Source organism: Callorhinus ursinus, unplaced genomic scaffold (assembly GCF_003265705.2).
Source record: "Callorhinus ursinus isolate GAN/ISIS: 27379988/994484 unplaced genomic scaffold, GSC_fseal_2.0 scaffold25, whole genome shotgun sequence".
Classification (NCBI taxonomy): domain Eukaryota; kingdom Metazoa; phylum Chordata; class Mammalia; order Carnivora; family Otariidae; genus Callorhinus; species Callorhinus ursinus.
Window position 1 is genome coordinate 7,099,737 of NW_027397087.1, and position 23,744 is coordinate 7,123,480.

The following is a 23,744-nucleotide window of genomic DNA, read 5'->3' on the forward strand; positions in this document are numbered from 1 at the left end:
GAGGGAAGAGGGTCAGAGGGAGAAGCAGACTCCCCGCTGAGCAGGGAACCCGATGTGGGACTCGATCCCAGGACTCCAGGTTCATGACCTGAGCCGAAGGCAGTCGCTCAACCAACTGAGCCACCCAGGCGCCCCGTGACTTTGTATCCTTAAAATCCTTCAGTGCAACTGACCATCATCATGTCAAAACAACATTTCCTTCCAGTAATCTACAGTTACAGCTGCGGCTTCAAAAGGGAAAGCACCCGTACCCCTCATTTCCATTATTCTTGAATCATACAAGTAATAAATACAGAGATATGAAGTTTCTGAGTGTGAAAGGAATACCAGAAGAATGAGAGAAATTAGCCAGGTTAATAAGGCAGGGAAGAGTTTTTATGGACAAAGGAATAATAAAAGCTAAGGCAAGGAGACTGGAAACAGAATAATGTACCCACGAGTAGGCTGGAATTCCTGGAGTGCAAGAGGAGTGAGCTGGAGAGGGAAACAGGAGCCAGGCTGTAGAATGTCACTGGAAGGAGCCAGAAGGAAAGGGATCCAAAGAGAAGAGTGACATGATCAGAGCTGTCGATCGAGGAGTGATCAGCAGAGGATGAAATGGAAGAATGAAATTTAAGACTATTCTCCCAAGAAGCCTAACTGTGAACTGAAGAAGGAAGAAAGGCCATACAGGGCAAGAAATGCAAAAGGAAGCCAAGGAGCCATTGGGAGCAGGAGACACTGAAGATAAAGGAATGAGGAAGGTAACTGTTGGCAGATACAGATGCTGATGAGACCTCCACCAGAGACCTCCTTCCTGCTCTAGAGGGGCACTAAAATCTAGAACTCTAGCTTCCCAATGTGAACAGCCTGAGGACCAATAGCATCTAGTAGTTTGTTAAAAATGCAGAACCTGGGGCGCCTGGGTGGCTCAGATGGTTAAGCGTCTGCCTTTGGCTCAGGTCATGATCCCAAGGTCCTGGGATCGAGTCCCGCGTCGGGCTCCCTGCTCCTTGGGAGCCTGCTTCTCCCTCTGCCTGCCTCTCTCTCTCTCTCTCTCTCTCTCTCTCTCTGTCTTTCATGAATAAATAAATAAAATCTTTAAAAAAAAAAAATGCAGAACCTGGGCGGCTCAGTCGTTAAGCATCTGCCTTCGGCTCAGGTCACGATCCCAGAGTCCTGGGATCAAGTCCCACATCGGGCTCCCCACTCCGCGGGAAGCCTGCTTCTCCCTCTCCCACTCCCCCTGCTTGTGTTCCCTCTCTCGCTGTCTCTCTCTGTCAAATAAAGAAATAAAATCTTAAAAAAAAAAAATGCAGTCAGTTAAGTGGCTGCCTTCTTCAGCTCAGGTCATCCCAGGGTCCTGGGATCGAGTCCCACATCAGGCTCCGTGCTCAGCAAGGAGCCTGCTTCTCCCTCTCCCACTCCCCCTGCTTGTGTTCCCTCTCTCGCTGTGTCTCTCTCTGTGAAACAAATAAATAAAATCTTTCAAAAAAAATAAAAATAAAAATAAAATAAACAAAATCTTAAAAAAAAAGAAAAAGAAATGCAGAATCTTAGGCCCCATCCCTGACCTCCTGAATCAGAACCTCCACTGTAACAAGAACCCCAGCAGATTCACTTATACACTGAAGTGTGAGAAGCACTATTCTGGACCAACTCTGGAGAACTTTAAGGAATTATGTAGAATAGGAATAGGAAAGGAACCAGAAGACTAGAGACACAGAAAAGAGGAAGAAAAATACAGCAAAATTCATATTGGTCAACCTGACAAGAATTAATTATTGACAGGAAGGCCAGAGGTAATCACTATGAGCCAGCACAGATGCACTAAGAATAAATCATGTCAGATTCTCCTTATTTTCTTTTATCAGTAAGCCTAGGAGATGTAGTAGACATAGTATAGCTGACTTTCAGTAAAATATCTAGTAAGATGTCTCCAAATGTTTTTTGGAAACAAGATAAGAAACAATGACCTGGGTGAGAGTTCTAGTTAATAATTTTTTTTAAGATTTTATTTATTTATTCATGAGAGACAGAGGGAGAGAGAGAGAGGGAGAGAGACAGAGAGAGAGAAGCAGAGGGAGAAGCAGGCTCCCAAGGAGCAGGGAGCCTGACACGGGACTCGATCCCAGGACCCCGGGATCATGACCTGAGCCGAAGGCAGACACTTAACCATCTGAGCCACCCAGGCACCCTACTAGTTAATAATTTAACAATTATTCCAAAAGGATTTTGATTAGTAAACAAACCTCAATTTACTAGTAACAAGTACCAGATCACTAGTAACAAGACCTCCAACCTTCTCCTCTCCCTGTACCATTCAATACTGCTTTTGAGCGCCTGGGGGGCTCAGTTGGTTAAGTGACTGCCTTCAGCTCAGGTCATGATCCTGGAGTCCCAGGATCGAGTCCTGCATCGGGCTCCCTGCTCGGCGGGGAGTCTGCTTCGCCCTTTGACCCTACCCCCTCTCATGTGCTCTCTCTCTCTCATTCTCTCTCCCTCAAATAAATAAAATCTTTTAAAAAAAAAAGAGATAGAGAATTTAGATGGAAATACAAAAGATACATAGTTAATATCACAGAAAGCAGTAATGTTACATGGCATAATCAGGATCCTTCTCCCTCCCACAAAAAAAAAATCTAACAGATTGATACAAAGAACTAAAACATTTTAGTTAAATTTAGATGAATTAAAATGATAAAATTAAAGTACTAATCAGGGCTCCTAAATTGAATCAAACAAGGATGATGAAAAAGAATCTTAACAGCAGTACATGAAATAAAAGCTTGGGAGTTTTAGCAGATGCTAAATTCAGTATGAGTCAATATATGGACATTAACATGATGAGGTCAACAGGATAATCTGTGAGTTCAGCTCAACCTCTGTGCCAAACTCCCCGACAACACAAGACTCATGTCAAGATTAAAAAGGGGCAGCAGAGATTTAAACTACATTTTGCATTCTATAACTTAAGATAGTACATGATGATCCCATAGTCAAAATTAAAGACGTCTGATATTAACAATAAGAAGGCCTAATAAGCACACCAAACTGGTTTGGAATGTACTTTTAAAGCTGCCCACCTGCTCCCTTGTTGTTCATATTCTAATTTTTTAGATTTTTTAGATTTCCGTGCTAAAGCAATCACAATTCTCCCCAAAGCCAACTAGCCCTTAACTGGTCTTTCTGATCACTCACTTGCCCTCTCTGTTCTCCTTTGTGCCAAGCTAAAAATGACACTTAACTATACTACGTGTGTTCTCTATCTACACTGCTTATGGCTCCTTTGATAAAGACTTAAGTTTCCTAGTTTGGGACTGTTGCCGCATATATACTGGGTATTTGGAGGACACAGTTAGGCTTAAACCATCTCAGGGACACTGCTTAATTCCAGACTGGTGGCAGATAGGTGGAATTTCAAGGCCTTAATTACTGAGGTATCAGGAAGTCCTGGAGCACAGCACGACCAAAAAGACTGAAGGCAGGGGCGCCTGGGTGGCTCAGTCGTTAAGCGTCTACCTTCGTCTGAGGTCATGATCCCAGGGTCCTGGGATCGAGCCATGCGTCAGGCTCCCTGCTCCGCGGGAGGCCTGCTTCTACCTCTCCCACTCCCCCTGCTTGTGTTCCCTCTCTCGCTGTGTCTCTCTCTGTCAAATAAATAAAATCTTTAAAAAAAAAAGACTGAAGGTAAAAGGAGCCCAAGATACTAGGGGTGATATATGACGACTCCCTGTGAGATGGTGCCTACTGTCTAATTTTTAATTTCAATCTCAATGAAATTTTTGAAAAATGTTTTAAATTCTGCATAAAGGGGCACCTGCGTGGCTCAGTCATTAGGCGTCTGCCTTCACCTCAGGTCAGGATCCCAGAGTCCTGGGATCAAGCCCCGCATCGGGCTCCTTGCTCAGCAGGGAGCCTGCTTCTCCCTTCTGCCTCTGCCTGCCTCTCCCCCTGCTTGTGCTCTCTGTCAAACAAATAAAATCTTTTTAAAAAACAGTAATTTAGTTATTATCTATAGGATATATATTTAGATGGAGACAGTGGGCAGGGGAAGAATTAGGAAGTCAGATTCTCATTCATAAAACTTTGAGGTAAGTTTAAGTCAGATTTGAGAAGAGGCTTGGTCTATTCTTAATTATTTTTTTCCATATTCCCTTCAGACCTTAGGCAACACTACCTATTAAAAGATGGGTAGAAATGGTACCAATAGGGCGCCTGGGTGGCTCAGTTGGTTAAGCGACTGCCTTCAGCTCAGGTCATGATCCTGGAGTCCCGGGATTGAGTCCCGCATCGGGCTCCCCACTCAGCGGGGAGTCGGCTTCTCCCTCTGACCCTCTTCCCTCTTGTGCTACCTCTCATTCTCTCTCTCAAATAAATAAAATCTTTAAAAAAAAAATGGTTGGTACCAATAACCCCCAAATTAAATTCCTACTTCCACCCCATCCCAACAACTCTCTTTGGAATAACAGTCTGAAGGTAATGCTATTACTTCACTAAGAGTGGGGGGGGGAATCTTCTAATGACCTCAAGCACTTACCTTAAAAAACTAGTCTTCTCCCTTCCATCCTCCTGGTATCTACCCTCATTGCTTGACTCCCAGGGCTATAACCTGGGAGTGTGCATGATGACCACCTGTCACCTCCACAGACTAAGAAGTCGGCCAGGCCATCCCTTAGATCAATGTGAAAGTGTGAAGCACCTGCATCAAAATCACAGGAAGTGTTCGTTAAAAATATAGACTCTGGGGCGCGTGGGTGGCTCAGTCGGTTAAGAGTCTGCCTTCAGCTCAGGTCATGATCCAGACTGAGCCCTGCACTGGGCTCCCTGCTCCTCGGGAAGCCTGCTTCTCCCTCTCCCACTCCCCCTACTTGTATTCCTTCTCTCACTGTGTCTATCAAAATAAATAAAATCTTTAAAATATATATATATATATATTTATGACTCCAAGACTCCATGTCAAACTCACCAAAAGTAAACTTCTGATGATCGGAACTCAGGGATCTGCATTTATAACAAGTGATTTTTATGAAGAATCTCTGCCTGCCAGGGCACCTGGGGGCTCAGTCAGTTAAGCATCCAACTCTTGATTTCAGCTCAGGTCATGATTTCTGGGTCCTGAGACTGAGCACCACATTGGACTCTGCACATCTGCTTGTCCCTCTCCCTCCCACCTGGCACTCTCGCATGCGTTCTCTCTTTCAAATAAATAAATAAAATCTTAAAAAAAAAAAAAGAATCTCTGCCTCACAGTAACAATCACAAAGAGACAAAGTGATTTACCAACAGTAAACCCACCACTCAACAGCAGGGCCAGGCTAGAATCCACCCTTCCTAAGCACCTGGTATGATCCTCACCAGCTAGAGCCCACTGCCTTGTTACTAACAAGAAAAAATGTGGTGCTCTTTAAAGAATCTTTAAAGTCCCATGTCCTCTTTTTTTTTTTTTTTTTTTTTTAAAGTTCCATGTAATCTTAACAGTATCCCTGAGAGAAACAGGCAGTTAACTCTCTAGTCCCTAATCCGGACATTCACATAGGCTTCATTTTAAGGCTTCTGGTAATTTGTAGACTCATTGAGGCTAAAGATTTGCAGCCTTGGGAGAAGGCCACAGAAACAATGGGAGAAATACAAAAGGTGCTATTCTCATCAATCAATGAGAAGGTCTGAGAACCAAAATTTGATTATTTTGTCTCAGCTTGAGCCTTGCTTGAACTCTGTGTTCCTGGAAATTAAATTCACACTTAGGTAGACTTCAGAGAGTTATTCTTTCCTTTCCATTTAGCAGCCGTTGGAAGTGTTTCTTGTCCTAAGAAACTGCCCAGGAAGCCCCAACAAAATGTAGCTGTTAATTTAAGGTGCACATGAGCACACACAAGGATGCCCAGGGAACCAGGGAATAAATATCTCATACCCTCTCACACAACACAGAGATATCCTCAAACATTCTTGCTCAGAAAACAAAAAATCACTCTTAATACAAGGCACTCCTTCAATTTCTTTATTTGGAACAAGTAATAAATTACTTCATTTGGAATTTCGTTTGGAGAAGGCACAATGATCTGAAATTACCTCAATCAATGTTACTTTGGATTCTATAAAGGTCATCTGATAGAGTAAGTGAAAAAGAAGGCAACAGTATCATTCTTCATTCCTGCCCTAAAGAAACCAGAATAGTTACTTGTGGCTTCGGTGAAATTTCAGTGGCGCCTGGATGGCTCAGTCGATTAGGTGCCTGCCTTCAGCTCAGGTCATGATCCCAGGGTCCTGGAGTCAGGTCCCGCATTGGGCTCCTCGCTCAGTGGAAGCCTGCCTCTCGCTCTGACTTCCGCTCTCCCTGCTTCTGTGTGCTCTCCCTCTCTGACAAATAAAATCTTGAAAAAAAAAAAACAAACAAACAAGCACAGTGTCTTGTTCACAGGGCTTAGAAGTAATGGTGAGGGACCCTGAGAAACTGGATGAGGTAGCTCCAAAATGTTTCCAACAAAAACAGTTGCAGAAGTCAAAGAGGTATGTGGAAAATTTGAACAAAACTGCTTCATAAATTTTAAGTAGGAAAAAAGTATTTTTAGATGAACATACTATTTAGGCATTGGAATTGGAAAATTTTACCAAGGCATCAAGATACAATAAATACCGGTGTCAGATCAAGATGCATATTTTTCAGGTACCTTGGTGGCTCAGTCAGTGAAGTACCTGCCTTCGGCTTAAGTTGTGATCCCAGGGTTCTGGGATCGGGTCCCACACATCTGGCTCCCTGCTCCATGGGGAGCCTGCTTCTCCCTCTGCCTCTCTCTGCTTCTCATGAATAAATAAATATTTTTTTAAGTGTGTATTTTTCAAAGTTATGGTTAAATACTTAAAACACCTGAACCCCTACCCACCTGGAGGGGACACAGGAAGACAGAGCTGTGGGTGGGCCACAAATCCTACCCACCCGGAAGAGAAAGGAGGGGGTGCCCATCTCTCCCCAAGCCCAGTAAGGGGATTTCAACAAGTAAGGGAGTTTCAACAAGCCCATGCAGACAGCTTGATGAGGGCCGCAATTGAGAAGAGCCGATTCAGGATCAATTGGGGTTTACAAGTGAAGTAAACTGGATCCTTTGTGAGAAACAAAGGGCCAGGGGTGCCTGGGTGGCTCGGTCAACTGTCTGCCTTCAGCTCAGGTCATGATCCCAGGGTCCTGGGATCGAGCCCCACATCCGGCTCCCTGCTCCGCGGGAAGCCTGCTTCTCCCTCTCCCACTCCCCCTGCTTGTATTCCCTCTCTCACTGTGTCTGTCAAATAAATAAATAAAATCTTTAAAAAAAAGTTAAATATTTAAAAAGGTGCAGAGGGGCGCCTCAATCGGTTGAGCATGAGTCTTGGTTTCAGCTCAGGTCACAATCTCGGGGTCGTGGTATCAAGGCTCAGGTCTGCCTCAGATTCTCTTTCCCTCTGCTCCTCCCCTGTACATGTGTACTTGCTCTCTCGCTCTCAAATGAACAAAATCTTTAAATGAATAAAAATAAAAAGGTGCTGAAAGCTATGTATACACAAGTGGACGGCACAAGTGATGATCAGCCTATATTGCACTGACTCACATTCTGTCAGCTGAAAATGCTCTTTTGCCAAACTCACTGCATAGTTGTGCAAAAATCAGGGTTTTCAACCTATTTGTTCATTGCCTTTGTGTAGTAGTTTACAGGGTTGCCATAAGAAATTACAACAAACAGGACGGCTTAAAACAGAAATTTATTGTCTCGCAGTTATGAAAGCTAGAAGTCTGAAATGAAGGTGTTGGCAGGGCCGAGAGTGCTCCCTCCGACACGCGTAGGGGGATCTTTCCTTGTCTCTTCCCCACTTCTAGCGGCCCTCCAGCGTCCCTTAGCTTTGCAGTCTTGTAATCCCAATTTCTGTCTTCATCACATAGTGTTCCCCTTACAAGGTCCCACCCTACTCCAGTATGACCTCATCTTAATTACATCTACAACCACCCTTTCTCCAAATATGGTCACATTCTGAGGTACTAGAGGTTAAGCCGTTTACACTTTTACTATCGTCTTTCCTTTTTTTTTTTTTTTTTTTTTTTGATGGGGAGAGGCACACAATTCAACCCCTAACACTTGGCTAGAGTGAAAATATTATTTGTTGTTTCCAGACTTATTCAACATTCCCATTCCCACCACTGAGCTCCCCAGACAGATAGGAGGAAGGCGTATTTCCTAACAGTTGGTAGAACTCACGGGCACCACTCTGACCTCACACACAGAAAAGCCATCTGTCTCCGTATATAAGCAGGCAAAATAGTGCCTCTCAGCCACTCTCCCACAGGCAGGGTCATGCCTCCAGCTGCTTCAAGCAGTAATTTTGACTCTGTCTAGAATCCAAAAGCTTTTAAAAAAGCTAGAGTGACATCCCCACACACATCACGCTGCCTGGTTCAAAATACTGCCTGTCTTATTTCATAGACTCACTCTTAAATCAGGCTGTAACACCTGGCCTTGCGGATTTCCTGTCAAGAGACCTGCTGTCCCTCCAAATACCTGGCTTTTCTGAGCACCCTCCAGGCCACTGGATATGCCTATATGTGTCTGAGTCCTAGCTGTGGACAAAATTCATGCTCCTTTCCAGAAAGCTCCTAAGCTTCATGCAAGTCAAGATAGTGCCTGTGTAATTATTTGTTCCATTTAATTGTCCCTAAGCATTTCATTCAATTAACTAATCAGTATTTACTGAGCACCAACTACACGCCAAGCACTGTTCCAGATGCTGGGGACACCGCAGTGAATGAAACAGTCTCTGTCCTCATGGCTCTGCATCCTAATGGAGAGGGACAGGACACCAAATAAATGAGAAAATCCCTGGGGTTATAACTACCACAGAAAAATAAGCAGGATGGTGTGATACAAGTGGAGGGGAGACTACTTCAGGGAAGGTGTCTTGGAGGTGACATTTGGGTTGCAGTTTGAAGTATGAACACAAGCCAGCCAGACAACACCTAGGGAAGAACACTGCATCAGAAAGAAAAACAAAGACAATGGCCTTCAGGAGTGTGGGTTATCTCTGCTTTGCTCCTCTCCACCTTTTGGAACTTGTTCCGGGCCTTCTGCCTTTTTATTATCTATTGAGCTCAACAAGGCCCATGTGAGTCTGGCCCAGATTCTTCCTTGCACTTGGATGCCTGGACCTCGTGTTAGGGAAGCTCCCACTCTCCACTCCACACCCTGGGCTTGGATCAGCTGCGGACAAGCATTTCACCCCCATAGGATTCTGCTTCCACAGTCTGAGAGCCAGACACTGGCCACGGTGAATGTGAAGCAGAAAACACAGAGCAGTGCATCCCCTCAACCATGTTATCTGCCAGAGGTCCAGGACTTGGCCCACACCCTGCAAGCGACCAGTGAGGGTTGTTTCCCAGGACTCACCCACAGCCTTGCCCACTGACACCCCCCCCCCCCCCCAGAAACCCTTACCAACAACTCAGGAAAGTGGAAGCCAGTTTATGACCCAACGACATTCATCATCTCCTGGGCAGCTACATCTAACCCTGCCAACATCTCCCTCTTCTATCACAGCTACGGTTTTTCTGGCTACTAAGTTTTTGTATCAACTAACGACCAACTGTGCAAATAATCATTGATTTCTTTTATTTCCCTGAGAAAGAAAAAGAATTGGAGGCTAAATGCATTTGTGGGATAGTTGCCAGAGTACTTCCTAGTCTAGTAAAATCTCTGGGCTTCTGCCTCTGCACACGCATGGGCCTCCGACACTCCATGGCTTTCAGCGTCCTTTCCACTCCCGCGCCTGAATACAGCCTTCCATTGAGGACCTCTTGTACTACCAGACTTAGGGTCCTGCTCCTGTTCAATTCCGGGGGCTCTGAGTTTCAGTTTCCTGGGCATCAGACTTCCATTCCATCAGGTCCTGCCTGCCTGTGAGGGTGCTAATGAGCAAGTCACTATTCCTCTGAATTTTTGTTTACCCAAATGATGGACAAACATGGTGAGAAAAATATTATCCATCTATACACACACACTATATATATATAATATATACTATATATATTTATCAGGATGGGGCACCTGGGTGGCTCATTTGGTTAAGCGACTGCCTTTGGCTCAGGTCATGATCCTGGAGACCCAGGATTGAGTCCCACATCGGGCTCCCTGCTCAGCGGGGAGTCTGCTTCTCCCTCTGACCCTCCCCCCTCTCATGCTCTCTCTCTCAAATAAGTTAAAAAAATCTTTAAAAAAAGATTATATATATTTATCAGGATGCTTTTGTGTGTGACAGGAACCTAAGTCATACAAGTTTAAGCGGAAAAGAGAATTTGCGTTTTTTATTTTGTTGTAATTGGAAAATACAGGCTCAGCACTTCCCGGGACCTACCCAGTATCATCAGGATGGTTTCTCTTGCTCTCCTCCCCTCCCCTTCTCTCACCCTCACTCCCTCCTGAGAAGACAGCTCCTGGCTTCCTTTATCCCTGCTTAAGTAGCCCCTTTGGAAAAAGAAGGCTTTTCTACCAGCATCTCTCTGTCAAGTACTTTGTCCAAGTTTGGATTCCACGACATCCCTGAACTAATTACTGAGGACAGGGAAATAGGATCCTGGGACCAGCAAGGCCCGGATCAGGGTGGAAGTGGGGCTCTGTCGAGCACTGTGAGGGACAGTCATGTAAGGCACCACACGAAGTACAAGGCAGCAGATACTAGTTTGATTCACTCAACGGTCATTCCATAATCTTTCAACCAGCTACTACCCTCTGCTATAAAGGCTGGAAAGCTAAAAATACTTTTCAGACAGCCTTACAGTTGTGGTGCAGGCTTATGATCTATATTCTGTCCAGAAGATGTTCCCAAGAAAACCAGACATGATTTATGTGAGGTGGTAGCTGGGTGCAGTCATCAGATTCTTGTAAATACAAAAAAAGGAAAAAAAAAAAAGGAAGACATGTGCTTTGGCTCTAGATCCGGGCCATCTGTGCCCTAGGGTTCTAGAGTAATTCCTCACATCACTGGTAGTGTATGACAGACAACAGCTTCATGATTTCTGCTAGAACCAGGGGTATGACTGTGCATATTTCTTGAGTGTCCCTGGTTCCCAGACTCTCCGATAAATTCTGAAAGTAATCCAATACTCTGTAATAAATGTCCTTCTTCATAAAATGGCTACTTCGGTATAGAAGTAAAACACCTGACTCTGCTGCATTATGCAAAAACGTGCCCATTATGTCCCACCATGAGAAAGCAACACTTGCTCCCTCAGCCCCATTCCCTCCCCAAAAATAAAAACACCAGAAGACTCAGGATCTGGGCGCCAGGGTGGCTCATGACTTTCAGCTCAGGTCATGATCCCAGAGTCCTGGGATTGAGTCCCCATCAGGCTCCTTGCTGAGCAGGGAATCTTGCCTTTCCCTCTGTTCATGCTCTCATGCTCTCTCAAATGAATAAATAAAAAAAACTTTAGTCCACAATAGCCAAACTGTGGAAGGAGCCAAGATGCCCATCGACAGATGAATGGATAAAGAAGATGTGGTATATATACACAATGGAATATTATGCAGCCATCAAAAGGAATGAGATCTTGGGGTGCCTGGGTGGCTCAGTTGGTTAGGCGTCTGCCTTCAGCTCAGGTCATGATCCCAGGGTCCTGGGATCGAGCCCCGCATCAGGCTCCCTGCTCGGCGGGAAGCCTTCTTCTCCCTCTTCCACTCCCACTCCCCCTGCTTGTATTCCCTCTTTCTCTGTCTCTCTCTCTCTCTCTCTGTGTCAAATAAATAAATAAAATCTTTAAAAAAAAAAAAAAAAAAAAGGAATGAGATCTTGCCATTTGCAACGACGTGGATGGAACTGGAGGGTGTTATGCTGAGTGAAATAAGTCAATCAGAGAAAGACATGTATCACATGACCTCACTGATATGAGGAATTCTTAATCTCAGGAAACAAACTGAGTGTTACTGGAGTGGTTGGGGGTGGGAGGGATGGGGTGGATGGGTTATAGACATTGGGGAGGGTATGTGCTACGGTGAGCGCTGTGAATTGTGCAAGACTGTTGAATCACAGATCTGTACTTCTGAAACAAATAACGCAACATATTTTAAGAAAAAAGAAAAAGAAGAAGATAACAGGAGAGGAAGAAAAGGGGAGTATGTCAGAGGGGGAGACGAACCATGAGAGATGATGGACTCTGAAAAACAAACTGAGGGTTCTAGAGGGGAGGGGGGGAGGGGGATGGGTTATCCTGGTGATGGGTATTGAGGAGGGCACGTTCTGCATGGAGCACTGGGTGTTATGAACAAAAAAAAAAAAAAAAAAAAAAAACTTTAAAAAAAAAAGACTCGCTCCACTGTCTAGTTCTGGTCCACAAAATAAATGAAATCTTGAGACTTTCCTGTGACTCCTAATAAAAACAACTCTACTGATTTGCAACTTTATTGGCTTTTGCAATTCTGGTATCTGAAGGCATGACACAATCTTTGAGGTTGTTAACACTCATGAGACAACTGCTTTTGTCTCATGGTAACTGTTAAATACGGTAATCTTGAGGTTGCCTTCTTTTAAATATCTGTTGTATATTTCTTTAATTTTTTTAATTTTTTTATTTGAGAGCGAGCGAGCACGAGAGAGAGGGGTGTGAGTCACAGGGAGAAGTAGACTCCGGGCTGAGCAGGGAGCCCCATGTAAGACTTGATTCCAGGACTCCGGGATCATGACCTGAGCTGAAGGCAGACATTTGGCAGAGCCACCCAGGTGCCCTCTGTTGTACATTTCAATTGGCAAAATCAGTCCTTCTAAAACCTGAACTCCTGGGGCGCCTGGGTGGCTCAGTCAGTTGAGCATCTGTCTTCGGGTCGTGATCCCAGGGTCCTGGGATGGAGCCCCAAATCGGGCTCCCTGCTTGGTGGGAGGCCTGCTTCTCCCTCTCCCACTCTCCCTGCTTGTGTTCCCTCTCTCGCTGTCTCTGTCAAATAAATAAAATCTTTTTTAAAAAATTAAAAATAAAACCTGAACTCCTTTGCAATTCATCTTTGCAAGTAAAATGTTTTTCTTTACTGACTGCTTTGGAAACTGTGTCTTCTTTTGACAACAGGCTGTTGTTTGCAACTAAAATCCCTGATAAATACTGGAAGGGAGGCTCACCCGTAGGTGTGCATGTCTTATAGAGGGAGGGCAGTGCTTTAGAGTAAAGGAATATGTTGAGAAGAAAAAAACAAGAAAAACAGAAAAATGCCCCTACCTTATTTCATTAAGGTTATTATGATTGAATGGAATAACGTGGTAGGTATACACCATAAAATCCCATGTCAATATAAGGTTAAAAGGAATATTCTTGACTGGTAGTTACCACACTGGCAGGTTAAGTCAAGGGTACGTGCATTGCCCAGGAAGCACCCATCTCCCATTAGCAAAACCTTCCTTGTTTGTCCCTGGTGAGTTTCCTAAACTACCCACATGCAGTCTTCCTAGATGAGGTGACCATTATTTGTAAATCAACACTGCATACAAAGTCACGTGTCCAGGCAGTAGGCATTGAATAAGCACTACTGGCAAAAACTTCATGATCACAGGCCAGCAAGAGGCAGCCCCAAGAGGACAGAGACAGGAAGTTTAAACTGGACACCCCATTCAGGGTAGCCATCAGCTCTGGAAGATATGGGGGAGAATGGAATAAGGAGAGCCATCAGAGGAGAGTCAAATGTACTTGAACATTTTATTTTTATACAAACATGACAAAATGTAAACATCTGTTATTTCTGAGTTCTGGGTTTATGATAATTAGTTAACATTTTTTCTGTATTTTTAAAAACCCTCAAAAGAAAAAAAGTCAGGTAGCCAGAGAGGCAGTTATGGGTTTCATGCTCTGCCCCTACCTCTATAATTTTGCCCCTCAGGGGGAAACTTTCATCAGAAATAATCAAAGAGAAAAAAAACTGAATTCCAGGGCGCCTGGGTGGCTCAGTTGGTTAGGCGACTGCCTTCGGCTCAGGTCATGATCCTGGAGTCCCAGGATCGAGTCCCACATCGGGCTTCCTGCTCAGCAGGGAGTCTGCTTCTCCCTCTGACCCTCTTCCCTCTCGTGCTTTCTATCTCTCATTCTCTCTCTCTCTCAAATAAATAAAATCTTAAAAAAAAAAAAACTGAATTCCAAAACTTTTAATAAAACATTGTTAGAAGTTTATTTGAAGTGCTAAGGTGCCTAGACATTTGTGGCTTAACGTGGAAGTTTTTTCAGAGTATCTCAGATTTGGTGAAGCAAGATTTCACTGTTAGCCAGAAAAAACCATTTCCCAGAACTCTTCAGAATCAAATGTGGCCACTAATCAAAATATTGTTTGAGTCCGGGTTGCCTGGCTGGCTCAGCTGGTAAAGCATGCAACTCTTAATTTCAGGGTTGTGGGTTCAGGCCGCACAATGGGTGTGGAGATTACTTAAAAATTAAAATCCTGGGGCGCCTGGGTGGCTCACTGGGGTAAGCATCTGCCTTCCACTCAGGTCATGATACCAGGGTTCTGGGATCCAGCCCCATGTGCGGCTCCTTGCTCAGCAGGGAGCCTGCTTCTCCCTCTCCCTGCCACTCCCCTTGCTTGTGCTCTCTCTGTCAAAGATACAAATAAAATCTTAAAAAAAAAAAAAAGAATTTAAAAAATAAAAGAAAAACAAAACAATGGGCTGATCTTTAAATCTGTCTTCTTGCCCCGGTGGGCTCATTGCTGTTGGAACATCTGTAAAGGTGAAATTGTTGTAAATATTTCTGGAGTTAGTTTTTTTAGGTGACAAGAATTCCTGTTAGAAATAACATTAATGTCACAGAGTTACAATAAAGCCAGATAATTAACACCCCAGAAATTACAAATGACTGAGCCTTAACATAGACAAGGTGTATTAGCACACATGAAAGGGACATAATTGCTACTCTAGGTGGAAGAAATCTAAGAAACCCAGAAAAAAGCCAATTACCTGATTGTACTGCAAGTAAGTCTCTATTAATACATTAAATAGGTGATTCATCTCCATGCCTCTGGGAAAGTCTGTTTCCAGATTGTTTTTAAAGCAGATAAAGTAAATTACCAGTGGAGATAAAGATTCATTTTCCTTTTATTTATTCCTTGTCAAAGGTTTATGAAAATCCTTCAATGAACAATGGTTTCAGAAGTTTTCCCTGGATCAACAAGAGTGCCAAGACAATTCAATGGGGAAAGAAAAATATTTTCAGCAAATGATGATGAGACACTTGTATATCCACAGATAAAATAATTTAGGTCCCTAGTTCACACTATGTACAAAAATTAACATACATAGATCAAAGACCTAATTCTAAGAGCTAAAACTATAAATCTCTTAGAAGAAAATGTAAGAGTATATCTTTATGATCTTTAATTAGGCAATGGTTTCTCAGCTAGGATACCAAAAGCAGAGGCAGCAACAAAAAATTTTAGATAAATCAGACTTCATTAAAATTTAAAAACCTTTGTGGTTTTTAAAAAGGACCCCAATAATATGAAAAGACAATCCACAGAATGGGAGAACATTTTTGCCAATCATGTATCAGTAAGAATCTGGTGTTCAGAATAACAATAAGAATGCTTACAACTTGGGGAGCCTGGGTGGCTCAGTCCATTAAGCATCTGCCTTTGGCTCAGGTCATAATCCCAGCATCAGGCTCCTTGCTCGGCGGGGGGGGGGGGGGGGGGGGTTCTCCCTCTTCTCCCTCTGCCCTTCTCCCTGCTCATGCTCTCTCTCAAATAAATAAAATCTTTTTAAAAAATGCAAATCAGGGGCGCCTGGGTGGCTCAGTCAGTTAAGCATCAGACTCTTGATTTCAACTCAGGTCATGATCTCATGGGTCATGAGATGCAGCCCCATGTCAGGCTCTGTGCTCAGTGGGGAGTCTGCTTCTCTCTCTCCCTCTCTGCCCCTCCCCCAGTTCATGCTCTCTCTCAAATATAAATGTATTTTTTTTAAAAACACAAATCAAAACCATAATGAGATACCATTTAATATCCACTAGCATGGCTGTAACAACAACAACAAAAAACAGTAACAAATGTTGGCAGAGATGTGGAGAAATTAGAACCTCTATACACTGCTGGTGGGAATGTAAAATGATGCAGCCATTTTGGAAAGCAGTCTGGCAACTCTTAAAAGAATAGACTTAGAGTTACCTTATGACCCAGAAATTTCACTCTTGCTATATACACAAGAGAATTAAAAACATTATGTCCAGGGCGCCTGGGTGGCTCAGTTGGTTAAGCGACTGCCTTCGGCTCAGGTCATGATCCTAGAGTCCCGGGACCGAGTCCCGCATCGGGCTCCCTGCTCAGCAGGGAGTCTGCTTCTCCCTCTGACCCTCTTCACTCTCTCGTGCTCTCTGTCGCTCATATAAATAAATAAAATCTTTAAAAAAAATAAAATAAAAACATTATGTCCGGGATGCCTGGGTGGCTCAGTCGTTAAGCGTCTGCCTTCGGCTCAGGTCATGATCCCAGGGTCCTAGGATTGAGCCCCGCGTCGGGCTCCCTGCCCTGAGGGAAGCCTGCTTCTCCCTCTCCCACTCCCCCTGCTTCTGTTCCCTCTCTCGCTCTCTCTGTTAAATAAATAAAATCTTAAAAAAAGACAAAACAAAACATTATGTCCACCCAAAAACTACACAAATGCTCAGAGTAGGATTACTCACAATAGCCCAAAAGTGGAACAACTCAAATGTCCTTCAACTGATGAATGGATAAAGAAAAGGTGATATACCCGTAAAATGGAATATTATTCCATAATAGAAGGGAATAAAAAATACGCTACAACACAGATGAACCTTGAAAACATTAAGCTATGTGAAAGAAGCCATTTACAAAGAACCACATATTATATGACTCCATTACATATGAAATATCCAGAACAAATCCACTGACACAAAAAGTAGATTAGTAGTTGCCTAGGGCTCAGGGTATTGAGGGGAAATGGAAAGCAACTACTAATGGGTACTTGGGTTTCTTTTTGGGATGATAAAAAAAAGTTCTGGAATTCCATACTGGTAATCATTGCTTAGCTGTGAATATACTTAAAAACACTGAATTATATACTACATAATTGGGCGAATTGTGTAGTACAGGAATTTTATTTATCTCAATAAAGCTGTATGAGGTTTTCACAGAATATAATTTCCGGAAGAAATTAAAAAGTGGAAGGCTATATACTGAAGACCTAGTAATGAGAAGCATAGTATTAACAAAAGTGTTTCATTCAGAAGGAAGTCAAATTTATTTTCTACACCTAACATACATTATAAAAGAATGGGGGAATGCATGTATCACATGGAAATCAAAGACAATGTAAGAGAATTTGAGTCAATACAATAGGAGTCCACCTACATAGGTTGTAACTATTGACCTCACTATTTCAAACTTCTTAGGTCAATCCAAGACATCACATTCTTGATTTAGTCTACTTAGGTTTCCAGGCATACCTAAAAAGCAGGTAAAATAAGGCTGATGATATTACATTATTATTGGCTATAATTATGGTTAACTAAAAGTCATCCTGTATAATTATGACTCATAAGCACAAACTAGTATTAACACTATTTCTATCAAACATTTAGCTAAACGGGACACCTGGGTGGCTCAGTCGCTTAAGCTTCTGCCTTTGGCTTAGGTCATGATCCCAGGGTCCTGGGATCCAGCCCCATGTCAGTCTCCTGGTTCAGCAGGGAGCCTGCTTCTCCCTCTCCCACCTGCTTGTGCTGTCTCATGCACACTCTCTCTAATAAATATAAATCTTTAAAAAAAAAATCATGAGCAAAAATGGTGTTTATCCATATCATCTGTCAGATCAATTCAGTAAGACAGTTCCCCACATGAATACTTCAATAACCACACCTCAAGGAATCAGGCCACAGACAAGACGGACCTTTACTTAGGGTCATCAATTTCATACAATAGTGAGGAAAAGGTGAGGAAAGATATGTAATTTGTTGGCTATTGTCCACAATGCTCATTTTCTTAACATTAAGGAGGTTCAAAAACCTCCTAAATGCCTCCAATGGTAACAAGCACAGATGACAGGCAATTTATGTAGGGGGCGGGGGGAGCCTAGAGGTAACAGGCTTCCTAACAGCCACTGACCTTTGTCAAGTGAAAGCACCAGAGAGGGGACTAGCTTTCCATGCACTTGCATTGTGAATCCCAAAGGGCTAGGAAAAAGGGAGAGATCAACTCTGAGGCGTTAGATCCAAAGCACTTATTGGAAATAGTGATTCCAAATCTTTTCTGAGTCTTCGATTTTACACTGTTCACCATTAAAAGTGTTGTGCCATATATTTACCAAAGGGAAATCTAATTTGACTCCTTCAGGGCACCTGGGTAGCTCAGTCGGTTAAGCATTCGCCTTGAGCTCAGGATATGATCCCAGGGTCCTGGGATGGAGGCCCTAATCTGGCTCCCTGCTCAGCGGGAACCCTGCTTCTCCCTCTACCTCTGCCTGCTGCTCCCCATTTGTGCTGTTAAATAAAAAAAAAAAATCTTAATAAAAATATAAATTTGACTCTTTCAAGACCTGGAGCATATCTTCAGATATCCCAAGATGTTGCATAAAGAAGGCTGAGAGGGGAGCCTGGGTAGATCAGTCAGTTGAGGGTCTGCCTTTGGCTTGGGTCATGGTCCTGGAGTCCTGGGATAGAGCCCCCCCCCAGTGTTGGGCCTCCTGCTCAGCGGGGAGTCTGCTTCTCCCTCACTCTCCCTCTGTGCTCTCTCAAATAAGCAAATAAAATCTTTAAGAAAAAAAATTTTTTAAAGGCTGAGATACTCTTGTTTACACAAAGCCTCAAAAGGCATTATTTGAAGAGTATTATATATAATTCGAGAGTTCATTCTGAAAGCAATTAATGTTCCCTATGGCTAGAATATTATAGTTATCCCAAGTTGACTTTTTTCTTCATACAGGGCACTAAAAGTTTCCAAAGAGACTGTAAAACAACAATAGTACAAAGGAATTATTTTCACCTAACAGTGGGCCTTTGAAAATTCTAATGAAAAAAATCTATTGGGCGCCTGGGTGGCTCAGATGGTTAAGAGTCTGCCTTCGGCTCAGGTCATGATCCCAGGGCTCTGGGATCGAGTCCCGCATCCGGCTCCCTGCTCCTTGAGAGCCTGCTTCTCCCTCTCTTTCATGAAAAAAAAAAAAAAAAAAAAAAAATCTATTTAGTGGGTGCCTGGGTGGCTCAGTAGGTCAAGCGACTGCCTTCGGCTCATGATCCTGGAGTCCCGGGATCGAGTCCCACATCGGGCTCCCTGCTCAGCAGAGAGGAGTCTGCTTCTCCCTCTGACCCTCTTCCCTCTCGTGCTATCTCTCATTCTCTAATAAATAAATAAAATCTTTAAAAAAAAAAAGAAAAAATCTATTTAGGCAATCTAGGAAGTTTGAGTTTGTTTAAAGGGGAAAAAATAAAAACTCATTTGTCTATGTTTGCAGATAGGAGAAACAAGTAGATTAAATCAGCATCACATGCTATTCTAGATACTATTCCATTCTCCACTTAACTTTTCTCCCTTAAAGGTTCTTCCATAAAAAATGTTTTTCTTTCATTCCTAATCTGTGAGTTTTCGGGGGGGGGACTTTCATGAAATTATGCTTCCCAAGTTTACTTGTCTTGCAACTGACTGTACTTCACTCTGCAACTTAAGCTCTGAGCCTCAGCTGGCATCACCAGGAGGATTCAATTACACTGATATGTTTATACAGGTGAAATCCTCAAAAACAATCAAGAATACCAGTTAAGTACACAAGGCTATGTTATGATTCAGCTAAAATTTTGAGAAAAATAAAAAAAAAAATGTTTAAGGAAACCTGAAATGCCTTTCCTTTTGAAGACTGACTTTATTTGAGTGGAGAGGAGCATATGGAAAGGGACAAGCCTACTCTGCACTGAGTGAGCTCAAGCCCAGGACCCTGAGGTCATGACCTGAGCAGGAATCAGGAATCAGGAATCAGACCCTTAACTGACAGCCACCCAGGCACTCCATGCTGTCTTTCCTTTTGCCCAAGTTCTCTGACTTTTGATTTCATGAAATTTAACCATATTTATACTTCTTCTGAAAAGAAAAAGGAGCAAATGGAATTCTCTCTTAGGAGGGCCAAGTAACGTGGAAGGGAGAAAATAAAGTCCTCCTTCACCAAGCCAGGCATAACTAACAATAAAGAGGAAAATCAGTCTCCTCTTGGGAGAAATCCACAAAAACAGTTCTTGCCTGTCAAATCGCTGTGGGGAAAAAAAGAGTTGAAGTAAAGGCAGACTGGCGCACCTGGGTGGCTCACTCGTTAAGCGTCTTCTTCTGGCTCAGGTCATGGTCCCAGGGTGCTGGGATCAAGTCCCACATTGGGAATCCTAGCTCAGCAGGGAGTCTGCTTCTCAATCTACGCTTCCCCCCTGTTCGTGCTCTCTCAAATAAAAAAAATCTTTTTAAAAATTAAATAAAAATTAAAAAAAGAAGACTCTATACCCACCAACACAGGGCTTTGACTCACCACCCTGATACCAAGACCTGAGCTGAGATCAAGAGTCAGACACTTAACCGACTGAGTCACCTGGACACCTCTATCTAGCAATTCTTGAATCCACTGTAATTTACAGAAGAGATGGTACACTGGAAATAGAACTAACATTAAGTGTGCACTATTTGCTATGCCCTTTACATACACGCTGTTTTCTGTTTCAATAGTACTCAAAATTTTGGAGTCAAACTCTGGGAAAATTTCTCCCATCATCATCTTTCTTCATTGTTAAGAGTTCCCAATGGGGAACACAAAACAAATATATGTATGTAAAACCCTGCAGAAATAAAAATGCTGCCACTTCTCTCCCCGATAATCTACACTTTAAGTAAATATGACAACACTAGACTTTTAACTCCTAATAATCTACAATTCATTGTGCATGGTACCTAGTAGGTGTTCAATGTTTGTTGTTAAATGAATACTGAAAATATCTGATACACAAGCATTTTTTTGTCAATGTGCATTTATCATTCTACTCATTAAAAACACATCTTAACACACACAGCCACACTGATATCTACTCCTGAAAATGCCCTCGTGACAAGAAGTGGAAAATCAGTATGATACAGTGGAACAGGATGATGACAATTAGAGAAATTATGAAGGGAAATTTCAAACATTTAAAATTTTTCCAGTCTTCTTGATGTCACTTATATTGATTTCCATGGAAATTGACAGATGTCTGCAAAAAATCTATTCCTACTTCGAAACTTTAGGACTGCTCTTGACCACAATATCACACATAATCATATCCATTTAAATGCCATATCAGAAAATTTACATTTGAAGGGAAGTCACTTATTTACAAGTAATATGCAACATGTTCAACTAACCTCAACAGAAATGAATATTATCATTTATCATTTAAAGAGTACCTATCAGAAATACAGGTAATTCTCATGCTAGTGGACAAACGTTTTTACTAACCACTCATTTCAGTTCGTTGAACAAGAATACCTAAATGTGCGTATTTTGTACTTCAGACAAAATATAGGTAGAGAAATATGCTGGGATTTGTTTTGTTTACGGTTTCTAAAAATATCAGAAGCACTATAGTGTTTAACTCCACGGAATTGTTTACCAGCAAGCAGGTCGGTGTTCCGAAGAAGCAAGCCATTGAACATGTGCAAAATAAGGGTCTTTCAAAATAATTTTTTATATAGGGAATAGACGGGAGTGCAAAACACATCAGTCACCAGTAACAAAACAATCTTTGTCCCTCGCTATTTGTAAAGAGGAGCTCAGGGCCAGCGCTCCGACCTGGCACCCAGGAGGTGAGGAATGATTGTTGGGCAGGGTTGCGCCCATCACGAAGCGTTCCGCAAGGGCTGCCCGGGGGGCGGACCTCCTCCTATACCGGGCATGGTCCTCGGACCGAGACAAAGCCCTACGAGAACTCTTCTGCTTCCCGCTTGGGGGCTGGAGTCAACCGTCCCTGCTTAACTTCCCTGCAGTTATCCCCGCATTCTTAAACCCCACTATCTACACTCTGCCGGGCACCCCGAATCCACCGCGGCTCCGGCGGCCCTCGATCCCGTGCCCCCTCCGAGCCTGTGCGCTCGGGGAAGCCCACCCGGGCGGCGCCCCCATAGGCGGCTTACCGAGCAGCGAGCCTATGAAGATGACGACCTGCACGGTGGTGGTGAACTGGCGGTACAGCTGAGCCTCGCCGAACTCCCCGAGCGCGCTGCGGTTGGCGCTCCCAGCCTCCGCGCCCGACGCGTTGCGCGGCTCGCTGGCGTTTCGGGAGATCCAGCTGCCGTTGTGCCCCATGACGAGGAAGGGGTTCCTGCTCCACTCGTCGCCCGCCCGTCCGCCCACCACGGAGCCCCGCCTGGGTCGCCCCTGCCCCGGGTGCGGTGGAACGCGCGGGCGCCTGGTGGAGTCCTGGAGAACCCGGGGCAGCCGCGGGTCCCCTCACCTCTCCACATCGCCAGCCCCGGCGCCTGGGAGGCGGGGAGGGAGGAGGGCGAGGCTGCGCCCCAAGCCGGTTCCCTCCTGGGTCCCCGTCAGCAGCCACATGGAGGCGGCACGGTCAGAGCCGGCTGAGCTGCGTCCTTGCCTCCTCCCGGGTAGTCAGCGCGGCCAAGCCCACTCGGCAGAGATGGAAACACAGGAGGCATCTGATAGTCAAGGAGGGCGCTCCCCGCTCCCGCCGCCCTCTTCAACCTCTGCTCCTTCCACCCCCCGAGTGCCGGGCCATCCCTCTCAAGCCCTCTCCTCAGAAGGACGAGAACATTTGGCTGATCAATCCTGCTGGCTCTGAGGGGCTGGATGGCGATGGGAAACCTGTGAAATGCCCAAGCCAAGTGACCAGAGCTCCGAGGGGACCCAGAGTGCCCGACGGCACCTACGGTCTGGGCGGAATGCCCTGAATCTCCCAACAGCCTCGCCCTCACGCGCCCGGCCGTCCCCCAGGACACCCGCGCGCTCTCCTCTGGCCCAGCCCCTAGTCCGGGACTCCGACCTCCCGCCTCGGTGTCAACGGCAGAGACACCGTTCTGGAGCCCCTTTGCCTCTGCACGGCCTAGCGCCCCCTTTCCTGGCCCTGCTCCCGCCTTTGCTGCGGGGAGAGACGCTCGCGGACGCGCCGGGACAAGGGAGAACACCCCTACAGGAGCAGACCCCGATCTGCGCACCGCCGGACTACCCGCGCGCTCCAGGAGCAGGGGAAGGGAGCGCAGCCCGCGGACGGGGTGGGGGCGGTCACGTGATGCGCGCGGCTCCGCCCTCCACGCCGAGGGGGCCGAGGGGATGGCGCCATGTTGGCCCTTCCAAGCGTGACTGCCAAGCCTGGAGCGTGGGAGGCGCGGGGGGTCTTGATTCGGCTGCAGTGGATGCGTTCAAAGCGCTTCCCCGGCTTCACTTTATTTAGTCCTGTGGTTACTGCCCCTTATCTCTTCAGCAGGGGCTGCCCGAGAGGCTTATAATTACACTACAATGTCACCTGGGCAGGTATCCCAGTTTTTGGCCCCTCAGTGACGCCTTGGGTGTAGCTGACTATGAAAGATAAAATTTAGGAATACCATGCACGGTTTCCTGGACCTTTTTACTGAGTCTCATTTCTAAAAGGTACACAGTACAGCCCAAGTCTGGTGCAATCCGAAGAATGAATACTTGGGGAGGGAGCAACTTCCTGCCAGCTGATGCAAAAAGTTGGGAAGCTGGGATAACCAAGTGAACAAGAAACAGTAAAGAGTAGCTGAGTAGTGAAAGGAACGTGCACTGCATCCAGAGAA

The 23,744-nt window shown here is 44.6% G+C and overlaps 1 protein-coding gene across 5 annotated transcripts in view; it reads right to left on the minus strand.

The window, feature by feature from the left end:
• The window catches only part of GPR176 (G protein-coupled receptor 176), a 122,585-nt gene extending 99,425 nt beyond the window's left edge, over window positions 1–23,160 (minus strand). For 3 of the 5 annotated variants that reach the window (XM_073876784.1, XM_073876782.1, XM_073876781.1), the window contains exon 1: window positions 22,107–22,221. Coding sequence is in view for 1 of the 5 variants with exons in the window: in XM_025884636.2 (XP_025740421.1) it covers window positions 22,107–22,278 (172 nt within the window). In the remaining 4 variants the exon portion in view is untranslated. Of the gene's footprint in view, window positions 1–4,519; window positions 4,533–22,106 lie in introns of those variants that run through there. The other 2 variants (XM_025884636.2, XM_073876785.1) reach the window with 2 other exon arrangements.
• Window positions 23,161–23,744: the final 584 nt, after the last annotated feature.